Source organism: Olea europaea, chromosome 18 (genome assembly GCF_002742605.1).
Source record: "Olea europaea var. sylvestris chromosome 18, O_europaea_v1, whole genome shotgun sequence".
NCBI classification, from domain to species: domain Eukaryota; kingdom Viridiplantae; phylum Streptophyta; class Magnoliopsida; order Lamiales; family Oleaceae; genus Olea; species Olea europaea.
In genome coordinates this window covers 29,685,029-29,703,616 of record NC_036254.1, presented here as the reverse complement: position 1 = coordinate 29,703,616, position 18,588 = coordinate 29,685,029, and the positions used below count along the sequence as shown (strand labels likewise).

The window sequence follows — 18,588 nt, the reverse complement described above, 5'->3', positions numbered from 1 at the left end:
TTTTCTTTTTTTCCTTTTTTTTTATGGGTAATCAAAATTAAAATCTAAATAATTTTAAAAATTCTTTAAAAATTCATAGTTTTAATGCAACCTAATAAAAAATATATTTTTAGTTCAATATTTCACAAGAATACACATTTTTCATTGTTTTCAAAGTGATCGGCAATTAAGCACCAAAAGCCTAAAAGATTACTAAAGATAATCAATTTATTGTTATATACATTTTCGTGAGAATTAATTTTCGATCAAAATTTTACCATTTATGTTATGTTCCATAATTTATTCATTTTTCGCCTTTCGAATTGATCTTGAGCTTTGGAGTGATTTTTCTTTTGTTGCCATGTTTAGTTAATTTTTTGTATTATTAAATTATAAGAATGACAAGTGACTTCATACTTTATTTTTATATTCGGTTCGTTTCCCTTTAGAATTGAATCAAATCAGCCCATGCCCACTCCTAACCAAACTTACATTTGGAAGCAAAATATATGTTTTTATATCAAAGATATTAAAATTAAATTCGTACAAACCAGCATAAAGATAGTATCCGTCATCAAAATTCAGAATTTCAGTAATCGGAACAAAATGGCATCCAATGTTTATCCAAAATCTCAACACTGAACGATAACAAATATGACAAATAAAAGGAGCAAACTATTACACTGAGGTCGATTTTCTGACTTAAGCGCGGACTCCTCGGTTGAGGTTAACCATCCTGGTCGACGTATCCACCTGATTTCCCCTCACAGAAGAACCAGAGTGGAACATTCGGCCAGGCCCATCTTGATATCTTGAGTTCTGGTAGCCACCAGATCGTGACTGACCCATCCGATCCCTTGAAAAGTTTCCGGCTTGACCGGAAGCTGATGATCGGCCACCACCATATCCCGTTCTTCCACCGCTGCTGCCTAGGCGGCCCTGTTGGAAGGAAAATTCTTGCCACTTACCACCAGTGCCTGAAACAGCTGCCGCAGCATAGTCCTGCCCGTCCTTGCGCCTGAGAGGAAGACCGTCCAATCCTCCACCACCAATCCGTGCCTCGATTGCTCTCTCATTAGTTTCTGCGAGAATTGTGAGCTTTTCTGTCAACTGAAATGCTAAAGCCTGCAATCTACTGTGCTCGACTGCATGGAAGACGATGCAACTGGTTGGTTGGTCCCAACTTGCATGGAGCTCCTCGTTGATAATCATCTTGCTCACGATGCTATGAGTTTGAGAATCAGAAATGTCAAACAACCTGGCGAGGTGGTCTAAGCTCAGGGAATCATAAGAGGATGAATATGTAAAAAGGTAGGTCCTTAGAGCCTCTTCCTTAATTTTAGCCTTGAGCATCTCGAGAACATTATCTTTATTCCGAAGCAACCTCCAGACATCAAGGGATTTTATAACTTCGAAAGCACTACTAAAATCTCCCTGCCTCAGGGCCCTTGTGGCTGCCATTACATGGTCCCTGACAGTTTCAGGAGGGCCAGTGTAAGTTTGTCTCTCACTTGCTTCGAGCAACCTTCGGAAGGTCTTGCTTATGACCTTACGTTTGGCATCATGGCTATTGGCTGCCATGTTGGGGACCTCCAGCAACATGGCACATATCAGATGAACCGCCTCGAGAAGTTCAAGATTTATATGCATGTGGTAAGGCATTTGTCGCCTCCTCTCCAGCCGTTCCTAAAAATTTTCAATCATTTACAACCATAAGTGCTCCTGATAACACATTGAAAAGCTACAGATACACTTCCACAAGGATGCTAATATTTATACAAATGTAACATCAACCAACTTCAGTCCATCTCAAGATAGGTGAGGGACAAAAGCAGCTTTTGGCTTTTCAAAAGCCATGCCAAACAGGCTCTAAGTGTCCCCAGAAAATGAAAAAGAATCACAAAGCATATGTAAAATAACATCAAAAAATCATAGACAAAAGGGATCTCATTGGCAAATGTGTTGACAATTCTAAATCACTGAAGAACGTTTAATTTTATTTAATTCAACATGTTTTTTAATTTTTATTATATTACTTTAAAATAGCCATTACTCGTTAGTAGACGTGAAAGGCAGGAGGAGGAGTGATTAGAATGTGTTTGTAGCCGCAAAGGTGCATGTAACCTAAAATAACATCACAAAATCATAGACAAAAGGGATCTCATTGGCAAATGTGTTGACAATTCTAAATCACTGACCTTGGAATATACTAGAAATCAGGAAGAAAACTAGAGTGTATAATAAGTAAAAAGTAATACCTGTTCTGGAGACTTCTCATGATATCTGCTTTGGGAGAAACCTTGGGCGAGCAACTCCTTCACCCTGCCAGCAGAATACAGTTCTGCGAGGCAACTATGGCCCTCAGCAGTAAGTCCCATCCTAAATGCAGAGAGACCGAGCTGTGCCATAGCCCTGTTGAAAAGTATTTGGGTAGAAATATCCATGTGCTGAATATTATCCTGTAGGTGACTCATGAGCAACAAGTCTCGAGATATCGCAAATTCATCAAAGATGGCATGGTGATATATATCGCAAAGCATTGCACGAGCCTTAGTCCTCTCATCACCGTACTTGTATATCAGTGAAACAAGGATGTCCATTAAGGTCCTACTGTTCTCTGGAAAGGTAGGTTTCCGAGGCACCAACTCGGGAGTTACAACAGCGGCAGGTGGGCCCCTACTTTCCTCGACAGCTTTTGTTTCCTCTCCAGTTTCTGTTTCTTTATCATCTGATTGCTCAGCCAATTTCCTCATAGCATCATACACCTCCTGTGGTTTATAATATATGAGCTCAACCCGCTTCAGAGCTACCTTTGAAGCACCCTTGTAATTCCCAACCCCTTCCAGATATTCCTGGACATTCTGAGCAAGAACTAGGAACATGGGCTCATCCCTAAGCCTATCAACATATTCACGCGTGTGTGGATCAATAACCTGAAGGCTCTTAAAAAATTCCACATCTATCTTTTCAAGGAATGCTACCAAATTTCCCCAAATCTGAATAGTTCCATCGAAGTCAGCACCCTTTTGGGTCTCATTCTCATCAGGCTCCACCATATCATCAACCACAATATTTGGGTACTTAGTTAAAATATCAAGTATGGCAAGCATATTCTGCACACACTGTTTCCAAACATTGATTGGCATGTGCCCACTCAAACTTGTATTAACATCGAACTGCGCAGAAACAACACTGAAGAGAATTTCAAGTTTCTGAGCAGGGGTTTTAGCAACCCTCGTCAAGAAAGTGAGCTGCTCAACCAACTCAATTCTTCCAGTCCCCTTCCTACCCCTAGCAGCTACAATCTCCTTGAACTTCTTATTGACAGTTTCCCAAGTAATTTGGCTAGGATCCTTGAACTGCTTATCCATGAGCTTATCTTTCTTACTCAACATCTTCTCCCAACCAGACCCAGTCTCAGCTGCATCCATTTCCATTTCTTCTTCATCCTCACTCTCCTCAGATTCCCGGTTCAAAAGGTCCACATCGTCAAGGTCTGAACCTACCTCATCATCCTCTTCGTCCTCATCTTGTTCATCCTCTTCTTTTTCCTCAAAAAGGTCTGGATTCTCCCTGTACTTGTTAATCAAATCCTCATACTGCTTATTGTTCTTCTTAAGCTTCTGCTTCATCGAATTCAAGGCCTTAGCATTACTACTGCTCATCTTTTTCTTTGCCTCCTTATTGGCCAATGCCTGATTTAAGAAATCCTCCAACATCACAAGAGACTTTATATAAAGGTTTGGAACTCTATCAGACTCCGTGACCCTCATGACCTTCTCCAGCTGTTTATTGATCTTGTCAAAACTCTCTTGCAGGCTCACCCAGTCATTGATCTTCATAGCATTTTTCATCTGATCAACAGTGGCAGCCAGCTCCTCAAATCGCTTGTCCTTAGCAGATCTTACAACACGCTTCTGCCCATCCGAGTCATCACTATCACTAGCTTCAGTCTGGAGATACTTGCTGCCACCACCTACAGGTGCAGGTGTCTCCACTGGTCCTTCTTCCTGCTCATCATAATCACTGCTCTCCTCCTCGGTCTCACTATCACCCTAAAATCCCAGAACTTCAACAAGTAAATGCAAGCACACAGAGACACATACTCGTCTACACTAACCACACCGAGCTATCTCCAAGACGTAAAATTTAGTCGCATTTCATTTTCAAATGCCTTCTTTATTTACGGTAGAAATTGGCACGTAATTAAAATTGAAGAAAATTATTTTCTATTGGATAATTAAAAATGAAAACAAATTCATATCCACATTCATAATTAAATCCGAGAAAAAGACAATAAAAATTAAGGCAAACATATATAAACATGGATCAATAAAAACTCAGATCTGGTAAACTTAGAAACTGGATAAATTTTAATCTGGCAAGAGATTAAATATTTTTAAACTAAATAATCCCAAATAAGCAAAAATAACCCTAATATAAACAGAAAGAAAAACAAACCTGAGTCCAAAATCTCGACGCCATTTATCGACAATAGCAATTACCAATCTGCACCAAAATATAACCAAAACATATAATTACATACATCGAATTCGAAACAACTTCAAAACCAAAACCAAATCTTAGCAACAGTTCTAATTAAAACATCAAAATCAGATCCATGAACCTAACCATTCACCAAAAACTATTAAAACAAGATTTCACCTAATTACATATGGCCAGAGAAATCGAACCTCAATTGAGACCCGCAGCTTGCAGAGAATATATGAACGATTGACACGGAAATGCAAATTTAGTGGGGTTTTGAACGAAACCCTAATCGCTATTTATAGTGATACGCGGATGAAAAATTGACGGTTAGGATTGAATATCTGTGTAATACGGTTTGGGTCGTTTTTCACGGGTTCGATTCGAATTGTGTGTCGGCCCATACAAGATTTTGGTTTTTATTTCACCCATTACATTACTTGATTTTTTGAAACATATTAAGCCCCGAGCTCCAATATTTAAAATTATAATGAAATGAATAATAATTTCTTAAAAAATGTATGATTAAAAAGGAAGAAAAAGTTTCAAGATTTATGTGTAATATTATTTTATTGAAAAATGTATGATTAATATAAAAAGAGAAAAAATAAATTTTAATTTAATGGAGCCAATCACAGGCTAAGTTATTTAGGTTGTTTCATGTATTTTAATTGCCGCATTTATACTATATTATTAACTTTTTTCATTGAATCATTGTCTTTCAACTTTCAATAATGGAAAATGCTTCTCACAGAGGTTTTACAGGGAACACACACAGGGTGAATTTTTTATTGAGATGGGCCCCACAAATGTGTGTATTCTATGAAATGTCTGTATGTTTCTCCTATGTAAGTGTGGCACTATTGTTCAATAATTAGCACAACCTGTCTATATCCCATCCACTAACCTGTTAGGAGATTGTAAAAAGACTTAGCCATCCCACATATTTTTAAATAAGAGAAATAACAAATAAAAAATTAATGGTCAGAAACTGTTACGTGCTAATTAATTGAAGATTAATTTACGAAAGAGAAGGAAAAATTGAGTACACAAGTCTAACATTAAACAAAGATTGAAAATCCTCAATACAATTACAATGTGGTCCAAAAAACAAAAATCTTGGTGCAAATACAATTACCAAGTTGATTTAGAGCGATATTCAAATAAAATTTATTATTATTCTAATACCTTTCCAAGAAGACTCAATTTGATCGACAAAGTCACCTTAAGCATTAAAATGCTTCTGGTTGTCACTCCTTTCGACGATCAAGCATTCTATTATTTACTTTTAAGCTAAAGATCCATTCTAATACTCTATCCTAAAGTTATCAGTATTTATCAAATCTGTTCCTATCTAACGGAATGCTATTGGATCAAATGACAAAGACATTGTTGAGAAAAAGATGGGATTCAATATCGATGAATCTAGAAAAGAGGGTTGAGAGTTGGAACGAACGTATAACAAGAATTCTTGGAATGCCGTGGGGCTTCTTGATTGGTGTTGAGCTAACTATAGTGCAACAAAACTTTTTACTCATGATCTGCGTGTAGCCAAAAATTAAAAAAAAAAAAAAAAAAAAGAGTTTCAATAAAAAAAAAAAAAAAAAAAAAAAAAGAGTTTCAATTCTAAAGTAGCAAATAATGGTTAATTATTTCAAATTTTGCAGTTTAAGTATCTCCCAAAAACCAAACAAAATAACATGATACTAAAGTTTCCAATGAGAATAGCAGTAAAAGCAAACAAGAGGAGAAAAACTGAAAGCCTTTCTTCACCACAAAAGTTACATATAAATGTGTATACTCGTTGATATTAATACAATCAGATATATATCTATCGCCATGGATCAAAATAAACAACAGCAACTGGAGATGGAAATGCTCAGAATTCATTCGAAAAAATGAATTTTTAAAAAATTTGACGACCTCCACATGTTCCTCAGTGTCCTCTAAATGCTCCAGCAGTGTTCATCAATTTCTGCCCGTCTGAAAATTTTCACTAAAAGAAGGTACCCCGAAGAAAAATCCCAATTTCTAGTACTCAAAGAGTTAAATTAAATTTGCTCTCTTCAAAAACCTGATCATTCTGCAATAATATGGCCATATGGATTCCACGTAGTCCAGGTACTTTTCCATTAACCAGCCTCTCAAATCTTTCAATTTTCTTCTGGTCACCTCTTTATAATCCATGTTTTTGATATCCACCAGAGGTTTCCATGTATGTGCTAATATGTCTTCTTTAAGTTTCCCACAAACAAGATAATTATAAGCGATCAGGCAGTATTTAGGAAGGTTCTTGATTACCTTGACAGTCTGCTTGAAGCTGAATACATAGAGGCCAAATATGCCCCGAAAAATCGTAACATAGAGAGCAACGATCAATGGTCCAAGAACCCATAAAGGAGTCAATTCTTTTGAAACCTCAGCTCCATATGCCAGGCTAATTGCTAGGTACAGAGGGACACTGCAAATATGCAAGAGAGAGAGAGAGAGAGAGAGAGAGAGAGAGAGAGATCATCAGTAATTCTTATTTTATAAAAGCTAAAAGCCGCATCTGAGGCTAAGAAGCTGCTTCTAGATCTATTTGGAAAATATTCTAGAAGTATTTTATCTAGTTAAAATAACTTTTAGAGGGAGTTGACCCGAGATGACGTCTACAAAAAGTAGAAGCCCAGCCAAACAGGCCCTACACATCATCATATTCGAGCATGTTGGGCTATCAACAAGATACACGTTTTAGAAATAAGGATGAGATGATAAATAACTAAAATCAAATTTTGGAAGAGGAAGCTGCTTAGGACAGATATGTTCACTACAACATATGATAACATGGTTTAGAAAAAAGAATATAAATTGACTAAATTCACAATAAAATAGCCCTCAAAATCCAAATTAATAGACTAAGATAAAATCATCAACCTCTAATATAGACATAAAATTTAAATCTAAACTCTGTAAATATTTGCAAACAACTAGTGGGATTGGTTGGAATGAAGAACCAAAGATGAAATGAAGCCCCATCAAAACTAACTCTTTCACGCTTCTAGAAAACATTCTGATCTTTGATTCTGCAAAGCAAGAAAAGCATGTATGGGCAAGCAACTAGCACACCTCCAGCCCACGAGCACATACACACAGATAGAGAGAGAGAGAGGTAATAATGAAAATTCATACTTACAATATCAGTAAAGGTAACTTTACGGTAACATCAAGACCCAGAAAGTAGCACCAAATCGCCTTTAAGGTTTCACTTTTTTCTTGCTTTTGTACTGCATTACGCGTCTCTGGTGTTTCTGCCAAAGAAGGTTCTTCAAGAATTTCGTCCACTGGTTGGTTTTGTGCTGGTGTGCGCAACAACATTAACCAGTTCTTAAACAATGTTTGAATAGCCAGCAACTTGGCTGTTTTCTCGTCTGCTGTTGACGTGTAAGGAACACAAACGATATTCTGAACCTTTGATGATTCTGCTGAGGATTCTTCACTCTCCTGTTGTACATAAGAAACCTTAACAGGATTCTTCGGGGACTTTTTCCCACTGACTCTATGGCCAGATTCTTCATCTCGATTGCTTCCTCTGAAAGCTGACACCTTACATAATTTTGCCTTTGGGCAAAGGACAAGAGGAGCTCCTGTGCTGAAAACAATTTATTTGATCACTTTCAGTTATGAAATAGCATCTGTAAAAAACTGACACCGAACAGACTTTAAGCAAGTCATGTGAAATTCACTCCTCGAGATTCTGGCCCATACAGTTAGTATGAGAAAAAAGGCGTCCACATTTATTCGAAAAAGGCAGATATCAGAAAATTAATTGAAAATGATTGATCGCATTTAAGTCTTGATCACATAATTATCTTTATGGTGAAAGTTAAGAACACTTGGAAGTTTTGAAACATATAATGCTGCAGGATTAACATCCATTCTCTAGACAAAGCATTACAACCAGGATATCTTTTTCCAGCCTGTCTCTCCAAGTCTGCTTAATAACAAGAGGCGGTAACAAGAGAATTTGCCAGAAGGTTATCTGGTAGGCTAAATGACATAAATGGAAAATCATTTCTACCCCGTTATTCACTGTTAACAGCATTCCACCAAATATATGCATATGTATATGTATATAATGTTCTTCTCCACCATAAATATCTGAAACACTAACTTCATTATCAAAGAAGAGTATTAGGTTATGATATCACTTTGATTCTTAATCCAATCCTTCAAAGGAACCAATCAATAGAAAAAAACCCATACAACATTGTCAGCATATCCATTCAATCCTCTACCATTTCCATTCCAGTCTAGTATTCAAGACGAAGTTTAAGAACAATTGATATTCTTCGTATGCCTCCTTGCAACCAAATTTAAGGTATAGTCATGACAAAGAAATAGAGTAAAGCATAAATTTGAAAGAAACAACATTCAATTTTTTCCCCGAACAACTTTGATTAGTAACATTCAACAGAAATCCTCCTTAAAGATCCTGAAATGAGATATCCTCATTTTATTTAACTTATTTAAACTCTCAAGAGATGGAATTGTTGGTCAATACATATAAAATGGGTGCGTAATTATTTAACTATGCATAGACATACCAAATATATGCACTAATACAAATTACACACACACAAAAGTTTAACACTCACCTAAAACAAGATTTGTATTTCAGAGAAAACAAACTACATTTTTGCTTAATTTCAAGATGTGCCGGTACAAAACGTTTTAGCTTGCTTCCACTGCTCCATGATGAACGCCCTGATGGGAAAGAGCTACAAGAACCCTGAACAAAACAAGATTTATTACATATTCCATTCTGCAAAACAGAACCCCTTGGAGCTAAAAAGGAGAGTAGAACATAAAACTGATGAAACTGAGAATACAAAATGATGTAGTGATACATATTAGTATCAGACAGGCTTTAGTATCACCGTGTCATCATGAATATCAAGACATTCAAATGTTCTAGACATCAAGATTACATCCAATGCATCACATACAGGATTTTCCACAAATTTGCGTGCATTTCTTGCAATTTTTATCTCTTGAAAGCTGGAACACGTACCTTTTTCATCAATGGAGTAATTATCTATTCATATTAATTCATGTGTATGGATTCTCTTAAAAGTTCATATTACAATGGAGCTGAAAATCAGATAGTTGACGGTTTTTCTTAAAATACTTGAGGAGTAACTTAAAAACTTAACCACTTTTGTCAACAGAAAAATGCCTCTAGTGACTGGGTAAAATTACAAATATATACGTTTTTCTCCTCCTTCCAGCTCCCTCGCTCTCCCAAGATCCAAGACTTTGTAAAGCCAATTACTTCAATAATTCCGCATCTAGCCTTTCCAGATTCTATCTTCACCACCAACTCGCCGCACCCGAAATCATTTAGAATGGAAGCACCAAAAAATTGCAAATCAACCAGTAACATATCCTCTAACACCATCTAACCACCCCACCACTGTGAGGCCCCCCGCCCCCCCGAATAAATAAATAAATAAATAAAAATAAAAATGCACATCATGCTATCGCTACTCTCATCATCACAGCCGCACATACTTTTTTTTATAAGCATATAACCAAAACCAAGAGAACTTTATAATATTCTTTATGCACCCTGCACCCACTATTCATTAGCTGTTGTAGATAACAATATTAGTATGTTGGAAATAACGATACCACCCAGCATCACAAATTTGAAACTTCTTATGAGAACTGAATTTTATTTGAAACTTATAGAACTGTTAAACATGGAAATGCACTAACCCTATACATCAAACTTCCTTCAAAATTAAAAATACCTGCAACTGATGGGTAGCCAATACCATCATCTACGCCTGCTCATTTAGCCAACTAAATGTGTATTTCCACGTACATCTGTATTCCTTACAAGTAAATTAAAAAGAAACGAAATCAAACTCCACCTCCAGCGCCGACATAACACATAGCAATTTTTAAATAAAATTCAAAATTACTAAAGTAAGCATAATGTCATGAGAAATAATATCAATAAAAATAAAAATAACCAATCCTTATCAATTGCTAAGTGATTTCTCCAAATGCGCTCAATTCAAATACGAAAACAGAATTCTTGTAATTAACGATATTACTTACCAGATTTCATTTTATTACACAGAATTTATTAATTAAAAACACTGGGTTAATTCCCAATAACCCAAATCACAGAAATTAATAAAAATGAGCACAAACACCCACATACATGAATGAATTTATCGAGGAAAAATGAGGAGAAGCTCACGAGAAATTCATATGTGAATTCGCTTTATTTTAACGTAGCAATTTGTGTAAGTGTATCTGCAAGAATGGGTCGTACGGCGAATTTTATCCCAATCTTAATTTCTTTTAGATAGAATTTTCAGAAAGAGGATATTTGAATAGGGTGGGAGAGGATAAAATAGTGAAATTAGGGTTTTCCTTTTCAAATGGACTTTATTTTTTATTTTCCCATTAAATTTCTATCTAGTAATAGTATGAGTATTTTTTGAGTTAATTAATCTCTGTTTGACAACTAGTATTTGAGAAAAATAAAGTTTAAATAATAATTTTTAGGAGAATATACGTTTAAAAAATTAAAAAAAAAAATTAAATTTATGTACAAAATGTTTTATTGTGTGAACGTGTAATTGAAAATAATTAGGTCAAAAAAAATGAAAATAATAGATATGAAACAGAGTCTAAATAAGTAATCATCCTATTCTATCTTTGATTAATTGTTCACTCACTTTTATACACTATTATTTATCTATCGTCCATCAAAATTTCATTCGGCCATCTGGACAAAAAAATCCATGCGACAAATATGAGTAAGGTAAAAGCCCAAGATTAGCTAACCAAGAGGGTAGGTGAATTGGTTATAGTAACTTTTTCGAAAAATAGTTTCAAGTATACAATTAATGCTCACTTAAATGTAACAATTAATCAAATATTCATAAATAGAAAAAGAACGAAGACTAGGATAAAATCACAAGTAATAAATAAAAATAAAGATAAGTCAAATGATATGATATGGAAGTTGGATCCAATGCAATGATCTACGTCCCTCGTTATCAAGCTCTCCATCACGAGTAAGACTTTTTTACTATATTGATTGACTTATGGTGCAATCAAACCTTCTCACAATACTTTCGATGACTTACAACCAAAGAGCACCGTTCCTTTTACAATGCTGAGATTTTCGGGGTTTCAACTCGACCCCACAAGTTTGAAAATAAGGAATATATAAGTAAAGACTTTTATTGCAATGAATGATGTAATTGAAATTGAGTACAATAAGAGAAAATGGCTAACACTTTAGTAGATAGCAATGATTGAAACTCAATTGTTAGATAAGAAAAACTTTGATAAAGTGATTTTCAAAGGTTAAATCAATCAAAAGTTTTTCTAATATAAAGGAGTTGAAAAGAAAGACATAGAAGATTGATTGAGTAGATAGATTAGTAATATCTCACTTTAATGCTCATAAAAATCTATCTTTGAATGCAAAATGATATGGTATTTATAGCAGCAAAATTGTCAAAAGTTATGTCATACCGGACGTCCGCTAGCTTATCGGACGGTCAAATAATCGTTTTTTGTTCAGAAGTCAGAACGTTCAATTTCTTGACCGTTGGACAAATTTGCCATACCGGACGTTCGTTAGACCTGCCAGATGTGTCCTCTAGCTACCGAATGCATCCTCTAGGTTAGTTCCTGTTTGGTAATTAGAAATTTTCCTTCTTTAAATATTTTAACAAGATGTAATCTCACGAAAGATGTTTCTAACATGTTTTATGGACTTTTTGACATTTCTTAAAGTATAACAAGTTCATGCTTTAAGAAAAAATTCTTTATGCAAAAATCGTGCTTATCGTGCGAATAAACGTTTTTTGAGCTTCAAATGACATATTTGCTAAATACTAAAGTGTTTTACCTTAACATTTGAAATCAAGGTGTATAAATCTAATTTCTTCTTTGTTTGACTTGATGAAGTGCTCGATGTCTTGATGAGTAACTCGCCTTCTACTTTGTCCAATTTGAAAAACTTCGAAAGCATCCTTTTGTTAACGCTTGTCATAACTTCTATAATTACTCAAAAAAAATTGTTAAACATAATTTGTTTATTATAATCAAAACGAGAAATCAACCATAGGTCAACATAAAAACGAGTGGGAAAATCCAAGCTAACACAGATGCGAAGCATTTCACACATTTACTTAAGCAGGACAAGCTCGATGAGCTTGCAGGCAGGTGTTTTAAAATCATTAAGTGAAGATGTTGTCTCATCATCAAAAATGATGATAAACAAAAAGTTTAATAATTGAAAGAAAAGTATCTTGGGGATCCTAGTTTTTTATAGAATTTTATTATTAATAAGTTTAATTTAGTTAGATTTATAATTCATGCTTCATGAATTATTATTATTATTATTATTATTATTATTATTATTATTATTATTATTATTATTATTATTATTATTATTATTTTAATTGAAGGCCGCTTCTGTGCTATAAATGAATACTTTACAAAAAGAACTATTATATAAAGTTTGGTTGAGTTTCAACATATCAAAATGTAAGTATTTACCATATGTGCTCAATTTCATCAATTTGCATAGCAACATTAATAATAAGGGTAATTAGCACAATTTTTTTTTTATTTTTCAATGTTATTGTGCAAAACATCTGTACCTTTCATTTTTTTGGTATTTTTACACATATTTTCATTTTTTTTATTGTGGAAAAGATCATTTTTACCAAATTTCTCAATAAAAAATGTAAAATGACAAATATACCCTCATATTTAATTTTTAAAAAAAATAAAATTAAAGAACAAATTGCAATTATACTCCCAAACTTTTTTAAAACTGTAAATGAGTCCAAATAAATTATTAAAGTGTAATTAGCACAAAACACAATACATTTCAATATTATAATGCAAGATGTCCCTACCTGTCATATTTTGCCATTTTCATATTTGCGAAAATCATTCTTTTCATCTATTTTCTCAATAAAACTATAAAATGGCGAATATACCCAACTATTTAAATAAAACAAAAATAAATAATAAATTGCAACTATGCTTCCAAATTTTTCAAAAAAATATAAATAAATTCCAAATAAATAATTGAAAAAAAGCAAGTGATTTTATTTTTCACTTTTTTGTTTTAATTATTTATTTGAAATTTATTTGCACTTTTTATGAAAATTTTGGAGTATAGTTGTAATTTGTTATTTATTTTTCTTTTCTTTATATTTGTTTTATTTGAATAGGAAGATATATTCTTCATTTTACGTATTTTTAATTGAAAAAATGGATGAAAATGATGATTTTCGAAATGAAATATTAAAATAAGGGTGAAAATGCTAAAAAATAAAAGGTATGGACGTTTTATACAATAACATTAAAATTTAAGGACGTTTTGTGCTAATTACTATTTTCATAATTTATTTGGAGTTAATTTTGTAGTTTTTAAAAAAGTTTGGAAGTATAATTACAATTTAATTTTAAAATTTTTCTTTTTCTTATTTAAAATAGGAGGAGGACATATTTATCATTTATATTTTTTATTGAGAAATTGGATGAAAATGACATTTTTGCAATGAAAGGTGAAAATAAGGGTGGAAATGTCAAGAAATGAAATGTTAAGACATTTTACACAATAACATTAAAACTTAAAGATATTTTGTGCTAATTATCCTTAATAATAATACAAACGTTTCATATAAGGTACCTACATAAAAGTTGAAAAAGGTTTGGAATCTTTCTTCAACTCTTCAATCTTGAAAACTAAATTTATTGGATGACAAATATGTAAAATAAAGTAAGAAAAAATCATATGGGCAAATGAATTTGAGATCAATGAGTAATTTTGTATAAAAGTGAATGAGCAATTGGTAGTAATACTTTATTATTAAGTAAACAATCAACTCTCTTTGTCACATAGAATTTTAATTCGTCACGTGAATTTTTTTAGAATTGAGATGGATGATTGACTAATTACGTTGTGTAAAAATGAGTAAATAACTTAAGTTTATAGTTCTAATGGTCACTGAACTTAGGCATATGTCTTTAATTAGTCATTGAAGTTTAAAATATCAAGTTTTTGTCATTAAACTTAAGTCAATATATTCGATTGCTCATTGAATTTAGATCAATGTCTTAGATTGCTCACTGAAATTTAAAATATCAAGTTTTGGTTATTGAACTTTGGAATATGTCATACGTTACTCACTAGCATAACTGTTGAATTTTGAAAAATATCGAGTTTACAGTGAGTAATGTACAGCATTTCTTAAAGTTCAATGAGTAATGTACAATATTTTTCAAAATTTAATGACCAAAACTCGACATTTAATTTTAATGAGCAAACGAAGACATGAACCTAAATTCAATGATCAAAACTCGATATTTTAAATTTTGGTGACTAATCTAAGATATGGACATAAGTTTAGTGATTATTGAAACAATTAACTCAAATAACTTACAACATTTTTGAGTGAGCCAAGTGCTAATTAAAGGTAAAATACTGATGATTGCTCATTTTATTAAGTCAATTTTTTTTGGGAGATTTGTAGTCCAATAAACTCATTCCATACACATACTAAATTCAAATTTTATAAACTTTTGTAGATTAAGTTAGATTAATTAAAAATCACAAATTACTTTTGTTTGCTCAATTTGAATCAAAATAAAGAATAGTATACTACAATTGAATTTTATTCATCGTGGGACGGTACCCGTACTCATGTGGGATAGGACACGTTACTCAATTTTAATCGTTCATCATACTTTAATTTGTCGAGATTTGACCACTAAATTTCTGAAAGTCTTCATTTCTGGTTCTGGTGTCTAATGGAATAATTGATTTGGCAGACAATTTTCACATGTGGTGCCCCTTCATTGTTTGAATGTCCAATCATGAAGAAGAAAAATAAGCAACTATACTTTAAGTTGGAGTCACTAAAATTCTCGAAGTGACAGTTTTCGGGGTTGAAAATTTTATGGCAATTCAATATGAGGCTCTTTTTTTCTTTTTTGAATAAATGTGCAACAGAGCAATACTTATAAAATATAAATTTGAAAATGAGACATTAATCTAAGGGGCACACACCCTTATTTGAATACACCTATCCACGGTAGAAACTCGAGCAAATTGGACAATTATTGCAAGCAATTTAGAATTTATGCATCCAATTTCATTCATTACCTATTTAATATTTAAAACCGGGTTATCTCAATGGCTACCTAATTTTATATTTAACGTCGTCATGGTCACCTAATTTGATTTTATTTCACCATGACCACTCAATTTGATTTCATTTTATCATGATCGCCCAAATTCATATAATGTTTCACCATGGCTACCTAACTTCATATAACATTTCACAATTAGCATCTAATTTCTTTTCACCATTTTCGCTAATTTTGAAAATGGGTAAAACGGTAACTATGTATTATATATAAAAAATAATTTTTAAAAAATAATTTTTTATTTGAAAATAAGTTTTTATTTTATTTTATTTTTCCAAGTGACTTTTTTTTTTGGTATAAAATGAGTTATTATTTTTTTTGAGTATTTTTTTTAAATAATCTTTATTTTATTTTAAAAATATTTTTTTAAATAGGTTTTTATTTTCTTTTTCTAAGTAAAATTGTTTGAAATAATTTTTTATTTTATTTTTTAAACTTTTTTTTAAATAAGCTTTTTTTTAAATAATTTTTTATTTTAATTTTGTTTTAATTTATTTTTTTATATATAATGCAAAGTTATTATTTTACCCCTTTAAAATAAATGAAAAGGTTAAAAAAGTTGGATGGTCATGGTGAAATGTTATGTAAAATTGGGTGCCCATGCTGAAATTTATATGAAATTGGGTGATTATGGTTAAATAAAATCAAATTGAGTGGCCATAGAAACACTAAATATAAAGTTGGGTGGTCATGATGAAATCAAATCAAATTGAATAGTTATGGTCACACCAAATATAAAATTGGATGGCTCATTGATGGATTTAACCTATTTAAAATCTGCTTGTCCAATGTTTATGCATTCACAGACCGCATGAAACTAACTTCGGAAAGAAGGAATGGCAGTCAACCATTCTGTCAAATGAAGGACCATCTGCTTCCTCGTTAATTACAACTAGTCATAACACAATACATTCCTCACTTCGAAGAAGCCCCAGATGCAAGATTTGCATAAATGAAGAGAGTGTCTGCTCCAGATACAGTGTTTTGATGTTAAGCTTCATTTATATAAGGGTTTACATCAAATTTTATATAATGTCACATGTCACGTTATTATGTGTCAGTTTAAAACATAATTAACTTTTTCATCCAATCTTTTCTCTCCTAATAATTTTATGTAATCATTTATGTACATTTTTATGTACAAATAGCAAAGTCCTTTATGGCCCCATTTGGGAGTGATTTTTCACCAAGAAAAATTGATTTTTTGGCTATTATTTCACTATTTTAGCCGTAATTTTTGACTTCTTCTCTCACAGGTGGCTCCCTACTTTTTTTTCTAGCGATAAAAAAATCAATTCTCAAAATCACTACCGAACAGGCCCCCATATATTTACAAGCTTTTTGATTGATGCGAATGTTTCATAATGTAAGTATTGGACAATGGAGTGATTTTTGGTGGATGCTACTTTGGCTAGTGCGCATGTCAAATTCATAATTGAGCAAACATATTTAAAATATGAATATTTAATGAATGAAATTGAATGCATATGTCAGAAAATTGAAAAATGTTGTACATTACTCATTGTAAAATTGATATTTTTCAAAGTTCAATGGCCAAAATTCGATGTTTTAAACTTTAGTGAGAAATCGAAGATATGAATTAAGTTCAATTATCAAAATTCGACATTTTAAACTTTAGTGACAAAACTCATTCTCTTGATATTCTCCAATCTCTTTATCTTTTCGAATCTCATTCTTGTTAGAAGATTACCCCCAACCCATCCACTCCAACCTATTCTTCCCTACCCTACCCTACCCTACCCACGGTGCATTTTTTATGACAAAGGAAGGCATGTGTTTCAGTTGCAACTCCCTACTCCACTCCGGCTCATTTTTCTTAGCAAAAGGAAGGCATGTCTTTCAATTTTCTTTTATTAGCTTAACTTCTCGAGTCTTCATTTTGAAATTTACAGGGAAATTAATTCTTGTGTTAATTTATTGGAAAGAGATTTTCATTTATCTCCCAATTGTTACCTTTCAACTTTAATTTGTATTCCCCATGTGAAGTTCTCTGATTTCAACTTTCAAAACATCCCCCTTGATCTTCGCATTTATTTGGTCTTCATTTTTTAAAATTACTTTCAACTACACATTCTTAAAATAAAATAATTTTATAATTAAATCAAAAACTTTTTCTGACTTTTAAATCACACATTATCAATTTTCACAAAATATATTTTCAAAAATCTCAAACTGGAGTTCAATTTCTTCGAAAAATTGTATGAGTAAGGTTTGCGGTATAGTTAAAATGAAAGAGAAGGAAAAAAACAGACGCATATATCATTTTAAATATATCACTAACCTTCTTCATCTCTAACTTTGAGTATCGCATATATCGGCCATAGCCATTTTCTCAGCTACATATCATCTAAAACAAGATTAATATACCTAAAATGTCTTTATAAAGAAGAAAAATGAAATTTTGTTCAATTGGTTGTAGTTTGTTTCCTCAAAATGACTTATAAGGATATAAATTGACATATTTTTTTACAAATCTCGTTCGACATAATTCAAATTTTAATCATATATATATATATATATATATATATATATCAGATTAACACGATGTTCTATTACGTATATGACTATCATTTAATAATAAATTTTGAAGGTGTATAATATTTTTCTCAACTACATAATTTGTTCTTTAGCTAAACTTTAGTTGATTCGTGAAAATTACAAGTTTATATTTATCATCTCGCTTGAATTTTTAGTTAAAAAAAACATAAAGTCGTTTATTACAAAATTTTCAACAAATTTTACGTTTAAATTTCCACTAACACGCATATTCAAAACTACATATAACAAAATCTTTTAGTTTAAACTATTATTAAAGAAAATATACTAAATTTAAATTAATTGTAGAAATTTTTATCT

At 32.3% G+C, this 18,588-nt stretch overlaps 2 protein-coding genes across 6 annotated transcripts; both read right to left on the bottom strand.

Moving 5' to 3' along the window:
• Positions 1–514: 514 nt before the first annotated feature.
• LOC111368101 (eukaryotic translation initiation factor 3 subunit C) lies at positions 515–4,811 on the bottom strand. Of its 2 annotated transcripts, none has more exons than XM_022989302.1 (4): positions 4,674–4,811; positions 4,441–4,488; positions 2,238–4,034; positions 515–1,665 (listed from the first exon to the last, which is right to left on the bottom strand). In XM_022989302.1, the coding sequence occupies exons 2-4, from the start codon at positions 4,462–4,464 to the stop codon at positions 682–684; spliced, it is 2,805 nt and encodes a 934-aa protein (XP_022845070.1). In that variant the 5' UTR covers positions 4,465–4,488; positions 4,674–4,811; the 3' UTR covers positions 515–681. The 2 variants fall into 2 exon arrangements, with proteins under 2 accessions (XP_022845070.1, XP_022845071.1); XM_022989303.1 differs by having other exon boundaries at positions 4,645–4,749.
• Positions 4,812–6,211: 1,400 nt separating this feature from the next.
• LOC111368100 lies at positions 6,212–10,876 on the bottom strand. Of its 4 annotated transcripts, none has more exons than XM_022989298.1 (5): positions 10,721–10,876; positions 10,263–10,346; positions 9,105–9,238; positions 7,643–8,098; positions 6,212–6,928 (listed from the first exon to the last, which is right to left on the bottom strand). In XM_022989298.1, exons 2-5 carry the CDS (start codon positions 10,290–10,292, stop codon positions 6,514–6,516), a joined length of 1,035 nt encoding a protein of 344 aa, XP_022845066.1. In that variant the 5' UTR covers positions 10,293–10,346; positions 10,721–10,876; the 3' UTR covers positions 6,212–6,513. The 4 variants fall into 4 exon arrangements, with proteins under 4 accessions (XP_022845066.1, XP_022845067.1, XP_022845068.1 ...); XM_022989299.1 differs by having other exon boundaries at positions 10,682–10,874; XM_022989300.1 differs by having other exon boundaries at positions 10,263–10,338; positions 10,682–10,874.
• Between the last annotated feature and the right edge of the window lie 7,712 nt (positions 10,877–18,588).

Excerpts from the sequence above, each read along its gene's own strand:
- LOC111368100 (XM_022989298.1), bottom strand. The coding sequence starts at position 10,292 with ATGATGGTATTGGCTACCCATCAGTTGCAG. Across the intron at positions 9,239-10,262 it reads TGGCTACCCATCAGTTGCAG|GGTTCTTGTAGCTCTTTCCC; the intron begins GTATTTTTAATT and ends TGTTTTGTTCAG. Across the intron at positions 8,099-9,104 it reads AAATACAAATCTTGTTTTAG|CACAGGAGCTCCTCTTGTCC; the intron begins GTGAGTGTTAAA and ends AATTGTTTTCAG.
- LOC111368101 (XM_022989302.1), bottom strand. The coding sequence starts at position 4,464 with ATGGCGTCGAGATTTTGGACTCAG. Across the intron at positions 4,035-4,440 it reads CGTCGAGATTTTGGACTCAG|GGTGATAGTGAGACCGAGGA; the intron begins GTTTGTTTTTCT and ends CTGGGATTTTAG. Across the intron at positions 1,666-2,237 it reads ATGAGAAGTCTCCAGAACAG|GAACGGCTGGAGAGGAGGCG; the intron begins GTATTACTTTTT and ends GAAAATTTTTAG.